The sequence below is a fragment of the Belonocnema kinseyi genome, chromosome 9 (assembly GCF_010883055.1).
Source record: "Belonocnema kinseyi isolate 2016_QV_RU_SX_M_011 chromosome 9, B_treatae_v1, whole genome shotgun sequence".
NCBI lineage: Eukaryota > Metazoa > Arthropoda > Insecta > Hymenoptera > Cynipidae > Belonocnema > Belonocnema kinseyi.
In genome coordinates this window covers 113,957,942-113,974,521 of record NC_046665.1, presented here as the reverse complement: position 1 = coordinate 113,974,521, position 16,580 = coordinate 113,957,942, and the positions used below count along the sequence as shown (strand labels likewise).

General features: G+C 23.4%; 1 protein-coding gene and 1 non-coding gene across 2 annotated transcripts in view; both read right to left on the bottom strand.

Annotated features, from left to right (window-relative positions):
• Positions 1–16,580, bottom strand: part of LOC117180699 (ankyrin repeat domain-containing protein 6) — a 451,003-nt gene that overhangs the window by 256,491 nt on the left and 177,932 nt on the right. Inside the window, exon 4 of the mRNA XM_033373189.1 lies at positions 16,213–16,314. Within this exon, the coding sequence (XP_033229080.1) occupies positions 16,213–16,314 (102 nt within the window). The remainder of the gene's footprint in view (positions 1–16,212; positions 16,315–16,580) is intronic.
• Trnal-caa lies at positions 10,973–11,091 on the bottom strand. The gene is made up of 2 exons: positions 11,054–11,091; positions 10,973–11,017 (listed from the first exon to the last, which is right to left on the bottom strand). It is a non-coding gene; the product is annotated as a tRNA-Leu (tRNA).

Genomic DNA, 16,580 nt, shown 5'->3' with positions numbered 1-16,580 from the left:
AGGAGCGCAAGCTACCTGGGATCCTTCCCCTTCCAGTGGGACCCTTACCCCTCACACCTGTCTCGACGCGCTTAGTCGCCGGGATAGCCAGAGTGCAAGGTCTATTGTCGCTAATGACCCTAAATCACTTCCGATTAACTGATACCGATAACTGATGCAAACTATTTGGAAGTCATTTTTTGGGAATCTATGTACTTTTACGAGTCCAGGGGTATGTCATTTCTCATAGACAGACAAAAATTAAATATCAACATTTCCTCATTCAATCGTGAAAATATGTAGATTCGGAAAATTTCTATTTTTAGTCAGAAATTTGAATTGAACATTATGAATAACGTAGTCATAAATAAATACCTTCAGATCTAAAGAAATCTTTGAAAAGATCAAGTTTTCTAGAATTTTTTATTGTTTAATGAGAAATGACATACCCCTGGACTCGTAAAAGTAAATAGATCCCCAAAAAATGATTTCCAAATAGTTTGCATCAGTTATTTTTAAATTTTAAGTGAATAAGTTGGAACGGTAATCGGAGGTGACTTAGGGTCATTCGCGACAATAGACCCTGCGCTTTGGCTATCCCGGCGACTAAGCGCGTTAAGACAGGTGTGAGGGGTAAGGGTCCCACTGGAAGGGGAAGGATCGCAGGTAGCTCGCGCTCCTTTGGTCATCGCCCGCTTCTATAGTTAGATTGATCGACTCTTTTGTTAAGCGAGAGAAGAAGCTGATGATTCATGAATGGCAGGGCTAAGGACTCGGACTCACTTCAGGAATAAAAAATGGTGTAACAATATAGTCAATAGTGGAATAGATTTTGAAAAATAGTAGCAAAATGGTATGAGGAAAAAAATGTATAGCTAAGCTAGTGATATTTATCCTTGTTCTATGTATAACTATTGTAAAAACGAAACAAGGATATTGGTAGAATGTTTAAAGCAGAGACATGTAACATAAATTATTATAAATATGATTAATTATGAATAAATTTATCTTACTTAAAAATTGTTAGACCCATTCAAGCTATTTTTTGAAGTCATAAAGTATACAAAAATTGAATAAAACAGTATTATGAAGAATTTTTTCCCTGAAATTGTATTGATTTTGTGTTTGTGAAATATTTTGTAAGTAAATACTAGACTTAATTAACTTACCAAATTGTTATTAAACGCTTTGGATATTTTGTTATCATTTGATAATATTTTGTACTTTTTCAATATTAAAAATTAATTTTTATGCTTGTAACAAATATATTTTTAGATACAAAATGTATTATTTGGTTAAAAATTCGAGAAAATTTTTTTATTCGCTCGAAATTTGCATTTCAGGTTCAAAATTAATCTGTTTTAGTAAAATATTTTATGGATCCAACTGTCTGGTTAAAATATTAATCTTCTTTGCTCGAAGTTACAGCTACTTTGATAAAAATTCGTCTTTTTTGGTAGAATTTGACAGTTTTTCATTTTATTTAAACATTTTTTTTACATTACATTACATTAATGTTATATTGCAATATTCGTTGGAAGTTCATTCTTTCGTTGGTGAAAAATGAGTTTGGTTGTAGGTTGAAGCAATTTGTTAAAAACTGAATTTTGTATTTAAAAATTCAACTACATACTTGTGTGAATTTTGAATTACTTTTCTAGCGTTTGTTGTTCTTGTTTAAGGTTCACCGTTTCGGTTGGAAATTTAACTCTTCTTTTTGAATTTCGTTTTTTTTGTTTCAAATATTTTAAACCGAAAATGTAGTTTCCTTTTTTGTTAGAAGTATCAAATATTACATTTTTTGTTAAATTCTTTTTTCTAGGTTAAATATTCAACTACTTTGGTAAAAATTAAACAATTCTTTTGAAACTTTCATTATTTTGTTAAAAATTCATCTTTTTGTTAAAAATATAAATATTTTGTCAAAAGTATTTTTTTAAAATATTAACTGTTAAATTTTTCGTTGACAATTCGTGTTTCGGTTAAAAATATAAATTTTTAGATTGAAAGCCTAACTCCTTTGCTTAAAATGTATTTTTTTGTTTGAAGAATGAACGACTTTGTTGAACATTCTTTTTTTTTATTAAAAATAAATGTTTGGACTGATAATTTAACTATCCTGATTTTAATTGAAAACTAGACTTTCTTAGATGTTTTTTTTTTACAAAAATCGTCTTTTCTGGCTTGAATATTAAACATTTTGAGGTAAAATTAAACTATTTGTTTAAAGTCAAATTTTTTGTTAAAAACTTATATTTTTTCTTGAAAATTTAACAACTTTGGTGGGAAATTAAACTATCTGTATAAGATTAAAAATATCTTTTTTTATTCAATAATTTGGTTTAAATTTTTTTAGGGTTAAAAGACAATTTTCCATCTGAAAATGTAGGTTTTTTACTTTTAGTTGAAAGTTTTTTCTGTATAACTTAAAATTTGAACTATTCGATTTAAAATTAATATACTGTTTTAAAAAATTATCTATTAGGGTCGAAAATTAATCTTTGTAGATGAAGATTCATGTCTTGGTTTAAAAACTTTATTATTTTGTTAACTATTCGCTTTTTTGGTAGAAAATTAATTTGTTAATTGAAGACTTAAGTATTCCGATGTTCGTTGCAAAATATTTTGTTGAAAATTCAACTAATTAATTGCAAAATATTTTGTTGAAAATTCGTTTAGTTTTGTAAAAAATTAATCTTCTTAGTTGAAAAATCATCACTTGATTATAAAACTAGAATGTTTTGTTGAAAATTCGCTTTTTGGTAAAAAAAATTTATTTTTCAAGTGAAAATTTAACTATTTCAATTGAAAACTCATCTTATTGGTAGTAATTTAATCTCTTTTGTTAAAAATCTAACTAATCCTCCCTAAAAGTTAATTTTTTTAGTTAAAAAGTCTACGAAATATTATATTTTTTAATAATATTTTTATTATTTAGCTAAAAATTCAATTATTTTGTTGAAATTTCTTTTAGCTACATACTAAATTTAGCTAAAAATTCAAATTATTTTGTTGAAAATTTCGTTAGAAAGACATTTTTATTATTTTAATATTAAACTGTTTTGTTGAAACTTTGCATTTTTGGTTTAGAAATTCAACTATTTGTATGAAAATTCAGCTCTTTTGATGAAAATTTTTCTTTTTGGTTCATAACCCTTTTCAATAAAAATTAATTTTGGATCCACAAAATTGGATCATTTTGATTTAAAAAATGAAATAATCTATTCAAATATAAAAGCAAAACCCAATCTGACATAATTTTTGTTAAATAACATTTAAAAAAAAACAGTTGAAGTAACAAAAATCATTAAACACATTTTTGATTGTTGAAAAGTTTGAGTAATTCAGAAAAACAACAGCTTACTACAATACTTTGCTAAATAATTAAAATATATTCACATATAATTTTGAAAATTGAATTTGGATGCACGTATTTTTTCGTCGTTATTTCAGCGAAAAATTAAGCTTGAAATCTCTTTTTTAAAATAGGGACCCGTTTGAAACCTTTTTTTCGTGACGTTAAAAAAAAACGTATCTTTAATTTCCTTTTCGTTACGTTTTGACGGATTGAAATAAAATTAAAAACGAAATTGTAATACGTCCAAAGATATGAATTCAATGTTTTTTACAATTGCGCACAATTAAGAAATTTCATTAAAAAATTACACTCATTTTAAACTAATTTCAGAAATCATAAATTTCCATAGAATCAATTAATAATTAAGTAATCAGTTCACAACATAAAAGGCTTAAACAATTATTTTCATTGAATCATTCTAATAATTTTTACATTATATTTTTTAAAAATTAAAAACTTTATTTTCATAGATTTAGTTTATCAATACCCTTTAGAACTAATTTCGAAAAAATTGAAATTATTTACTCATAGTTTTGAAAATTGAATGTAGATACTCATTTCACTTTAAAAGCATCAGGAAAATTATATAATTTTAATTGAGGTATTCTAAGTAAAAAATAAACCTTTAATGTAAAAGTAATAGCTAATAATAAATTACACAATCTGAAAGTAAATGATCAATTTATGTTACTTAATTTAAAACATCTTATATTGAATCTTTATGTAATTCAATATTGTGGTCAAAATTAATCAGTTGAAAATTAATTAAATAGTTAACAAAATAAAAAGCATTTAGCAACTATTTTCATTGGAAAAATAATTTTTTTTTACTTTATGTATATATTTTTTAAATTTGAACTTTAATTTTTGAATATTTTTGTTTATTTTGAAATAAATCCAAAAAATTTAAACTTTAACATAATGATCAATAAACATTCAATCATTTTAAAATAAAAAAAAGCATTTAACCATTATCTTAATTGAAAATGCAAATAATGTAAAGCTTTCAAAAATTATTTTCTTTCAAACATTCAAATAATTTTCAATTTATATATTTTTTAAAATATAAAGTTGCATTTGTATAAATTTAATTAAGTATAAGCTGTTAACTAACTCTAGGAAATTTAATTTTTTGCAGAATAGATTAATAATTAATGAGTAAAGAAAATAAAAATCATTTAATAATTATTTTCAGTGAAATGTATGTACATATAATTTTAAAAATTGAAACCAGATACTTATTTTCCAACATGACAACCATTAGGAAAAATGATTTTAATGGCGATATTTTGAACGAAAAATATATGTTGTTATAAAAATAATAGGAAATATTCAATTACCTAACCTTAATAACCCAATGAAACCCAATGAAAAACACTTTAAATTCAGTTTCTGGAAAAAATTAACTATTCAATAGTTATTTAATCAGTTCATAATGTAAAAAGCAGCAATAAATTATTTTCATTGAAACATAAAAATAATTTTTACCTTGTATTTAGTTGAAAATTTGAAGTATTATTAATTTTTAAAAATAATTCCATAAAAATGTCAAACATATTGACATATAATTTTTAAGATTTGATTCAGATAATTATTTTAAAACATCGAGGACATTAAAAGGTTTATGAATTTGGAATAGGTATATTTTAAATGTATATTTAAATAGCATAAAATTAAAGTAAATAATAAATTCATCTTATGTGTTAAACAATATTTAACTTCAATTTATATTTACTTTAATATAATGAACAGCATTATTCAGCTAATAATAATTAACCAGTTAATAAAATAAAAAGCATTAAATGAATTATTTTCATTTAATTCTTTAAATAATTTTTATTTCATATATTTAAATCAAAGAAATAATAATTTAATTCAAAATAATATTAATTGAATTACAGTATATATTTTTTTGTCAAAAAGGGTTCATGCATTTATAGCAATGGAGCATTTATTCAGATGAAAAAGTATTGTGTTTACATAATTTCTTATTTCTTCAGTGGAAGAAAATATTTGATTTGATTACTAGAATTAAATTATTCATAAAAAATAAGCATTTATTCCAACGAAGTAATCATTTTTTTAAGTCATAAGCTTAACAATTCGGCGTCATTTGTTTAAATTAAATACTTCTTTAGATTAAAGAAATATATTGTTAAATTAAATATCTATGTTTTTGATTCAAAGAAATATTTCTTTAGTATTTGTGGCTAAGTTTAAATACGGTTTTCCGCCTTAAAATTTCCATGTCACGTTAGCACCGTGGTCAACGTTGTGAACTTTACAATCGATGGACCCAAGTTCAATTCTTGTTGGGGGTGGATTTTTTATCGAATTTGTCTGTTTCTGGTTCATCCAGATTTAAAATTATGTGATTTATTTAAATTAAATATGTATTTCAATAACAATGATAATTAAGGTCAAAAGAATCCAGTTGCTTATTTAGGAAAATATGTATACCACATTTGAAGAACTAACTACTTTATTGCACTCGCGCATAGTCTAGGCCAAAGAAACATTTTTTTGAATCAAGAGATATATTTTTGTGCTTCAAATATTCAGAAATTTGCTGTGGGGAAATAGTTTTTTGAGCCTATAAAATATTTGCTTGACCTTAAAATATATTTCTTTCCTTTAATTCATATTTCCCCATTTCAAAGAAATATTCATTCCAATTCATGCGACATTCATTTCGAACAATGAATCATTCATTTGGTATAAAATGTATATATTTTGTCTTAAATTAATAGTTCTTTGATCCAAAGAAATATTTCTCTTCGACCAACAGGTCGTATTTATTTGCCTCTCATAAATGTTTCTTTGAAAATAAATAGGACTTTCACTTACTTCAGCCAAGTAAAATTCACTTGGTACCAGTAATCCTTTTTTTCAATGTACTATACTACATTACTACAGTCATATAGTCGATTCCTACTATACTACATTACTACAACCACATAGTCGATGTATGTATGCATGTATGTATGTATGTATGTATGTATGTATGTATGTATGTGTGTGTATGTATGTATGTATGTATGTATGTATGTATGTATGTATGTATTTATGTATGTATGTATGTATGTATGTATGTATGTATGTATGTATGTATGTATGTATGTATGTATGTATGTATGTATGTATGTATGTATGTATGTATGTATGTATGTATGTATGTATGTATGTATGTATGTATGTATGTATTTATATATATGTATGTATGTACAATGTATGTATGCACGATGTAGTATGTATGCGACTATCAAACATGTATCTGCATATGACTTTATTGCAGATGGAGGATGATAGGATTATTTAACTTAAGTTGTGACATGATAAGACGAACGCACCTATTTTGCGTTTTTGACACCTGACCTGTGACATGTACTTTATGTACGTAATAGAGAAAAATCGATGGATTTTTATTAAAAGATGAATAATGAAGCTATTATAAATGTTGGCAATTATTATATTTAATGTACACTTGTATATTAAATTTAAAACCGCAGTATAAGAAATCACGATTAAGAGACTATGTATATTAAATTTCATATAACGCATATTGATCATTGATTAGAAGAGACAAATATTTGCACTTTACACAAATTAAAAACTATTTTGGCAATAACATTCAATCATAAATAATAAAACATAACAATTTTTCCTGATTATAGATAAATATCACTGGTTTTTTAGTGGAAAAGTTCAAGTAAGAAAATAATTTAAAAACCTAACCATGAAGCACTTGTACTCACGTTAAAATTCTAATATTCATAGCGAATTTTAGAAAAAATTCCAATCGTATTTTGCACTTTAATTAAAGTCAGTATTTAGTCGACGAGTTAAAAGTTTTTTTTTGACACACTCTGCTTAACCGAAATTAATATACATGTATATTAATTTTACAATATGATGGTGTAACAAAATTAATGTAAGGTATATGCAAATCACTTTACTCACATGTATATTATATTTCAATCAGATTTTGATAAAGGTGTAGAAGATAAAAAAAATGGGATGATCCAAAAAATAATTTTAGATATTTAAATTACTTTAAAATCAAATTTAACAACCTATTTAACGTCCTAAAAACAAGTTATTTTATATAATTCCTGAAAATCAAACCAAGAAATCAACGACCAAATTTAAAAAACGCTATATAAATTCAACTGTTTGTTGGAAAATTGATGTATTTTTTTAATCATCTATTAGAATAGAAAATTAATCTTCTTAGTTTAGTATCTATCTCTTGGTTAGAAAACTTTACTATTTTGTTGAAAATTAGTTTTTTAGTAAAAAATTAATTCTTTAAATGAAAATTTAACTATTTCGATTTTGTATATATGATTTGTATACTAAATGTGTAAAAATGAACTTTTTTGTTTGTTAATTCTTCTCTTTGGTTGAAAATTGAACTATTCTGTAAAAAATTTGTTTTTTCGTTGAAAATGATTATTTTTAGCTGGAAATGTAACTATTCTTTTTTCAATTAAAAATCGATCTTCTTCGGTTTACAATTCAAATTTTGATTAAAAATGTATCTTGAAGATTCATCATTTTAATTGAAAATTCACTTCATTGGTTGAAAATCGAACTATTTTGTTAAAAATCCTTTTTTTATAGAAAATTAAGATTATTAATTGAAAATGTAACTATTACAATTGACGATTTTAGGAGAGAAATAATTTTTTAACTGAAAATTTACCCATTCCTTTTCTTATTGAAAATTGATCTTCTTCGGTTTACACCTCAACTTATTGATTGAAAATGTATCTTAAAGATTCATCATTTTAGTTGAAAATTCAAGTCTTTGGTTGAAAATCAAACTATTTTGTTAAAAATCCTTTTTTTTAATAGAAAATTCAGACTTTTCATTGAAAATGTAACTATTTCAATTGAAGATTTTAATAGAGCAATAACTAACTAAAAATATACATGTTAAAACACTAATCGAATAGTTCCAGCTTCATTTAAAAAAATTAATTTTGAACTGAAAAAAAACGAATTTTCAGCCAAGGAAATGAATTTCATTCACGGTGATGAATTTTTTACCCAATATTGAAATTTTTGACCAAAAATATTAATTTTCTATAAAACAAAATAATTTTTAAATAATTTCTTTTAACCAAAGAAATGAATCAAAAAAGGTAAATTTTCTTTAAAAAAGGAATAATTAAAATAAGAAATATTCACCTAAAAAAAAATTGATATCCAAATACCAAATACATGTATTTTCAAATAAAAAGAAAAAATTGTTACCAAAAATGAAATACTTAAATTTTTAGTTAGTAAAATAAATTTTCAGTAGTTAAAGTAGATTTCAACTAAAACTATAAATCTTTTGCTAAAAAAAGTATAAATTCTGATCAAATACGTGAAATTTCAAGTAAAAAAAGTAATTTTCTACCAAAAACAAAATATTTACATTAGCAGTTAGTAAATTAAGTTTAAAAAAAAGATACATTTTCGAAAAAAAATGGAACAGTTACATTTTAAGAAAAAAATTAAATTTAAATAAGAAAAAAGTAATGTTTAACTAAAAAGATTAATTTTCTACCAATAAGATGAATTTTCTACCCACAAATTCGAATTTTTAATAAAATACGGGGATTTTAAACCAAATATATGAATTTTCAAATTGAGAAGATGAATTTTGAATCAAACATGTACGAATTAAATGTTCAGTTAAAACAGTTGATTTTAATGAAATTTTGAATAAAAAAAGGTTTGTTAATTAAAATGATACTTATATTTTCGACTAAAAAAATTATTTTTTAAGAAGATATGGAATAGTTTAAACTTTTAGTGGAAAATATTATTTTTTAACCAAGCACAAAAGAATTTTTAAGAATATAGTTCAATTTTCAAGGAAATAGTTCAATTTTTTAACTAAATGATGAATTTTCAACTGCAATAGTTTATTTTTAAATTCAAAAAAATTGTTGAATATTCAACAACAAAGAATTAATTTTTATTAAAAAATATATATTGTAAACCAGAACATGAATAATTAAAGTTTTAGTTAAAAAAAAATGTTCAACCAACCAGATGAATTTTTAACTAAAATTACGGAGAAAAAAATTACTTCCCTAAGAAATTAATTTTTTGCACACACAAAAAAAACGTAAGAAAAAGATTAAATTTTTAAACAAAGTGATGAATTTCTAACAAAAAATATAAATCTTTAACTAAAATAGTTGACTTTTACACCAAAAAGATAAAGTTTCTACTAAAATACTGAATCTGTAACTAGAATAATCGAATTTTTGACCGCGAGATCAATTTTTAACCCAGAGAATTATAATTTCTGCCAAAAAATATGAAATTTTAATTCAACTAGAAAATATCAATTTCAACGAAAAATTCAGTAATTAAATTTTTAATCAAAGACTGAATATTCAAGCAAAGGGATAATTTTTATTTAAAATTATGGAATATTTAACTGTAATAATAGTTACATTTTCAGTTCAAAATAAAATAATTTTCAACCGAAAAAGAAACAAATGTTCAACAAAATAGTTAATTTTTTGGCTAAAAATTCCTTTCCATCTAAACAAAAAAACAAGTTTTCTATCAAAAAGTTCACATTTCAAACTAAAAAAAAGAATTTTTAAATAAAATGATGAATCGTCAACCAAAAAAAATAATTTTTCAAAAAAGAGTCTACCTTTCAGCCAAGTAATTTTACTTCTGACCTAAAAGATGAATTTTCAACTAAAATTATAAACATTCAACCGTAATACATAAAACTGTAATAAAAAAAAAGAATTTTCAAACATGAAGATTAACTTGTAATGAAAAAGATCATTGCCTACAAAAAAAATATATTTTTAACAAAATGTGTGCATTCTTAATGAAATAGTTGTGTTGTTTTTCATTAAAAGTTTAAATTTCACATTGTAAAATTTTAAAAGTGAAAAAGTTTTAAAGGTTTTCTATGCCTTTAAATTATATTTAATGAGTTCTAGAGAGAAATAAGAAATTAAAAATTAATCTAAATAAATTATTAACATAATTTAGTATTACAAAAAAATTGATATGCTTTTCCCGATTTTTTAAATAATTAAAAAAATATATTAAATCCATTTAACAAACCACGTGCTTATTGCTGTCTCAAAATTCTAAGAAATTTGTCGTTTGTTATTTTTCTCTGTGACAGCAAGTAGATAAGATTCAAATTTTTCAACCTTGAGATCTTAATTTTTTTCGTATCTAAAAACCCTATATTTTTAAATGAATTTACTTCCTTCGCAAACATAATAGCCTTTGAAAATTAAACTTTTAATTCGCCTCATATTTACTTCAACATTTAAAATAAAAGAAATCGCTCTTGTAATTATTGAAGATTATTTATTTGCTTATTGTTACGAATAAAAAATTATTTTAAAGGCGATCATTTATGGACTTTTTTATGATTTTAAACAAAACATTTTTACGGCACGACATAGAAACATAATACACAGACTCAATATTATTTCACACAACACATAAACAATTTTAATAAAAAATGTTATTTCAGATTTTGAAAATAATGTAAAACTATTGCTTATACCATTCACTTAATCTTGAAACCTGAAAAGTGAAAATTTAAGGCAATAAATAAATAAGAAGTTCGTAAAAATTGAGTAAAAAATTTGTCAGAAGTGGGATTCGAACCCACGCCCTCAGAGAGGACCAGAATGCTCGAAAAACCTGCATGGGCGGGCAAGGGTAAACCTTGAGTCTGGCGCCTTAGACCGCTCGGCCATCCTGACACTTGGAGTTCCGGTCGGAAAATAACCTTCGTGCATTGTAGCGGCATTGATTTTTTTTACATTACATGAAATTGGTGTCTGGGATGAAAAATTCAGTTTTTCAATTTCCAACAGATGATAATAAATTGAAGAAAATTGAATTGAAATAATTGAAAAAAAAAAATGGAAAAAAGTTGAATTTTAATCAGTTGAATTTGGAAGTCGAATTTTTAACAGTTGACTTTTTAACAATCAAAATTTATTTTTTAGCTTTCTTCCATTTTCAGTTTTCTTCCACTTTCAGCTGTTGAAAATAAAATTGAAGAAGATTAAACTGGAAACATTGAAAAAACTAAACCAGTTTAATTTTAAGCGTAAACATTTTTTTTTAATTTTCTTTCATTATCAGCTGTTAAAAATAAAATCGAAGAAAATTGAACTGACGATTTTTTTTAAATTAAAAAAATTTATTCTTGACCAGTTGAATTTGTGCAGTTGAATTTTCACCAGTTGTTTTTTAACAGTTAAAAATTTATTTCTCCGTTTTCTTCCACTTTCAGCTGTTGAAAATAAAACTGAAAAAGATTCAGTTGCAAACATTGAATAAAATTAAACCATTTTAATTTTAAACAGTTTATTTTATAACAGTTCAACATAACTTTTTAAAATATTCTTCAATTTTTAGCTGTTGAAAATAAAATTAAGGAAAATTGAATTTATAATTTGTTTACATTAAAAAAAGTTGCTTTTGAACAGTTGAATTATAAACAGTTGATTTTTCAACGGCTAAAAATTCATTTTCCAGTTTTTTTTTTCATTTTCAGTATTTGAGAATAAAATTGAAGTAAATTTATTCAGAAAAGTAAAAAAAATTGTTTAAAAACTTGAATTTTAACCAGTTCAATTTGTACAGTTGAATTTTAAAGAGCTGACTTTTTTACAATTGAAAATTAATTTTTTAGCTTTTGTTGTTTTTCAGCGGTTTTAAACAAAATTGAAGAACATTTAATTGAAAATATGGAAAAAAATTAAACCAGTTTAATTTTAAACAATTGACTTTTATTAATTGAACATTATAAAAAAATTTTTTTTTTCCATTTTCAGCGGTTGAAAATAAAATTTAAGAAAATTAGATTGGCAATTTCCTTTTAATTAAAAAAATATTACTTTTGATAAATTGAATTTATGCAGTTGAATTTTAAACGCTTGATTTTTTAACATTCAAAAATTTGATTGTCATATTTCTTCCATTTTCAGCTGTTGATAATAAAAATGAAGAAGTTTTCATTAAAAACATTGAAAAAATAAACCAGTTCATTTTTAAAGAACTGATGTTTAAGAATTGAAAATTGATTTTTTAGCTTTTTTCCATTTTCAGCTGTTGAAAACAAAATTTAAGAAAAAAGAAAAAATTGATACAAATTTGAATTTTCAACAATTGATTTTTTAACAGTTGAAAATTTATTTTTTAATTTTCTTTCACTTTCAGCTGTTGAAAATAAAATTTAAGAAAATTACATTAAAATTTTTTTTAATTTAAAAAAAAAATTACTTTTGACCAGTTGAATTTATTAAGTTGAATTTAAAACAGTTGATTTTTTAAGAGATGAAAATTCATTTTTTTAGTTTTCTTCTATTTTCAACTGTTGAAACTAAAATTGAAAAAAATTGAATTAAAAAATAAAAAAATTAAAATATTTAAAAACTTGGATTTTGACCAGTTGAATTTTAAAATGCTGATTTGTTAACAGTTAAAAATTCATTTTTCAGCTTTTCCGCATTTTTAGCCGTTGAAAACAAGATTGAAGAAAATTGAAAAAAATTTTAATGTTAAATTTTCACCATTTAAATTTTAAACAGTTGAAAATTCATTTTTTTCCACTTTCAGCTGTTGGAAATAAAAATGAAGAATATTGAACATTACAGTTAAATTTAAATTCAATTGTTAAAAATTTAACTGTTGAAAATTCTACTGTTAAAAATGAAAGTCTTGAAAATTGAAGAAAATTAAAAATGGAGGAAAATAGAATTTTCAACAGTTGAAAATTCAGTTTTCAATTTTCTTTAATTTGCAAAATTTAAATCTTCAACTGCTGAATTTCTAACAAATTTTCAGCTGTCAAAAATTCAACTGTTGAAATTTCCACTTTAAATGTTTTTGAATTTGCAAAGCTGCATTTTTAACAGTAAAATTGTCAATTTTTTTCAATTGTCAACCATTGAAAATGGAATAAAGACCGGAATTTTGTACTTAAAAAAATTCAAAGAATGTTACATTTACATCTCTGATATTTATTAAATTCTCATATAAAATTGTGTAAATATAAAACATTGCGCACTTTATTTTACTATGAAATTTATTTTCTTGAGTTTTCTGTATTTGAATTTTCAACCGTTGAAAATGCCATTAAAAAAAAAAAAAATCTTTTAAAATAGCTGCATTTTCACTTATTTATTTTGTATGGTTCAATTTTAAACAGTTGATTTTTTGAAAGGTGAGAATTCAATTTTCATCTATTAAAAATTTAGGAAAATTAAATATTTTATTTTATTTTTAATTTAAATGTTATACATTAAAATGTTGAAAACTCTAATGTTAAAAATACAATTATTCAATATTAAAGAATATTGGACATTCAAGTTGCGACAGCTGAATTTTCAACTATAAAAAATTCACCTGTTGAAAGAATTTTTAATTTTCATTCATCTTAAATAGTTAAATGTTCAACAGTTGCATTTTAAACAGAAACATTTCCAACTTTCTTCAATTTTCAACAGTGAATCCAATAAAAAGCAATCAAGTTAGTAAAAACAAATTTTTTAACAAAAAAAGTTGTTAAGGAAACACCGAAACGTTGGCAGATGTTTGTAAATGTTTTTTGATTGTGATTTAAAACAAAATAAAAAAGAAAGAATGACTAGAGAAAAAAAGAAACAAGGGGATTCGGAGATTTCATTCTTTATGAGTGTGTCGTTCAAACTTAATCTTTTGATTCTCATTTTTTTTAATCACTAAAAATTTCGTAAGTAATATATATATATATATATATAAACTATAAAATTTTTGCAGGAATTGAAAATTAAATTTTAAATTTTCTTCTAATTTCAACTGTTGAAAATTAGTGCTAATTCAAAAGTGGCGGGAGTAAAAACAAATTTTTTAAAAAGAAAATTGTTTTGAATAGACACCGAAAAGTTGATAGATTTTTCGTAATTGTTTGTTGATAATGATTAAAAAAAAAATAAAAAACTAGGGAAAAAATAAAAAAAAGGAACTTTGAAGGTTCTCTTTTTTTCTCTTTCTAAATCTGAATGGATACATTCAAGAGAGTGTTAATCAAATTTGATCGTAATTTTTTTTTTAATTAAAAAAAATAGTTTTACATTACTTTTACTCATTATTTCAAATAATTAAAAGTATCCTTTCAATGTCTTAACAAAAGAACTCTACGAAGTAATAAATATTTGCTTTAAAAATAAATTTAAAAACTTTAAAAACTCAATTATCTCTATGATTGTCATTGAGTCTTAAATTATAATATTTCCTTTTTTTATTTTATGTATCTCTTTTACCGAAACTTCTTGGCAGGCGACGTCTTTATTCGGACGACAGGTGGTAAGCCCGAGATCCGTGCGAAATTAAAATATAAGCCGATCACAAGCATCTGCGCATTCTGAGTAATTCGAAGAGGTAGGATTTTTTTTTAAAGGCCTGACTTCAATTTCAAACAGAAAATGGAAGAATTACATTTTTAGTTAAAATAATTCTTAAAAAAGAAAATGGGAATTTTCAACAAAGTAGTTGATTTTTCAACAAGTGATGCATTTTACATTTTAATTTAAAAAAAATTGAATTACGCAATAAAATAAGATTTTTTAAGAAATTATTCGAATCCTTAACCAAAACAGACTAATTAAAAATAATGTTTGACACAAAAGTTGAATTTACAACAAAAATACGCATTTTATACCAAAATAATTGAGTTTTCAACCCAAAAAGGCGAGAAGGGAAATTTCATATAAAAAATATTAATTTTTCAACACGAATTTTAATTTTTTAACAAACAAAAAATAAATTTTTTTTAACAAATTAGTTCAATTATTTAGCAAAGAAGTTATTTTTTAACTAGAATAGTGAATCTTCAACTAGAAATCTTATTTACTAATCTAATAGTTTAATTTTTACATAAACTAAAGAAAATAGTTCAATTTTCAAATACGTTTTAAAATTTTATAAGATTTTCTGTAATATCTATAACAAAATATTGGAAAATGAATCGAGTTTTTTTCTGAAGAAAGCTCGGAAGAAAGGGTAATAAGATCGTGCATCGCGCGCAAAATGTTCTAGTTTCGTTCAAAATTTGAAATAGGAAATTTGAAATATTGAAAATTTTTGTTTGTTTGAAATATATATTTTTTTCATTCTTTGTTGAAAAATATTTGATACGTTTTTTTTATTTCAATATGATATGCAAAATTTCTGAGAAATAAATTTTCGAAAATTATCGTGGTAAAAAAAGTGAGGGTCTTAACTTTTTTACAACTAAAAAAGTATTTATCAAAAAACTTTCAAATATTTGATCTAATATGCGGTTAATCCTGAACATCGAAATAAACTATACTGAAAAATTGCTCCATTAAATTTGCATAAATAAATTGAGCATTTTTATAAACGAATAGAGATTGCTAAAAATGGACCTAATTTTTTCACTTTCTTGTGTATTAATAGTCCTCGCAAATTCCAGAATATACTATAAAAATTTTAAAGTATAGAAATGAATAGTTTTTGTATAATGAATTTTTCACTGAAGCCGTTACAAATTAATTCTAGTCATGCGTGGATAAATTGTTTGAAATAAAAAAAATAATTTTTCAGTTATATAAAAATTAACACGATTACTATTTTTAACACGATAAATTTCTAAAATTTATTTGTCTGAAATTTTTCAAATCATATTGAGATAAAAAAATACTTATTAAATATTTTTCAACAAAGAAGAAAAAAATATATGTATATATATAATATATATTTTTCAAGCTGATATGCGTTTTTAAAAATAATTTTTAATAGTCGCCTTCTTTATATAAAATATTTATTCTATATAAAATCTGACTCGAAAACCAAAGAAAAAATGTACTTACAACTGTGTCTAGGTGTCCGATCTCCGCTCCATGTTTGATTAAAAGTTCCACCACTTCGAAGTGCCCTTCCGCAGCTGCCCTTTGAAGGGGAGTTATACCAGACTACAAAAAAATAACAATCCAGTTTTAACTTTTTTTTATAAATAATTTGTTACTAAATTCAAAAATATTTATATTCAGAATAATAATATTTTATGTATTTAATTTCAGGAGTAATTAAACTCATACTGTATTCGTTGTAAAAGTCATACATCTGTAAATTTAAAATACACTCCGTATCTTTTTCAATATTTAAAAAATATAATTATCACATCTTCAATGTACAGAATTCATGAAAACAAAATAAAAATTCAACGACCAAGTTTGGA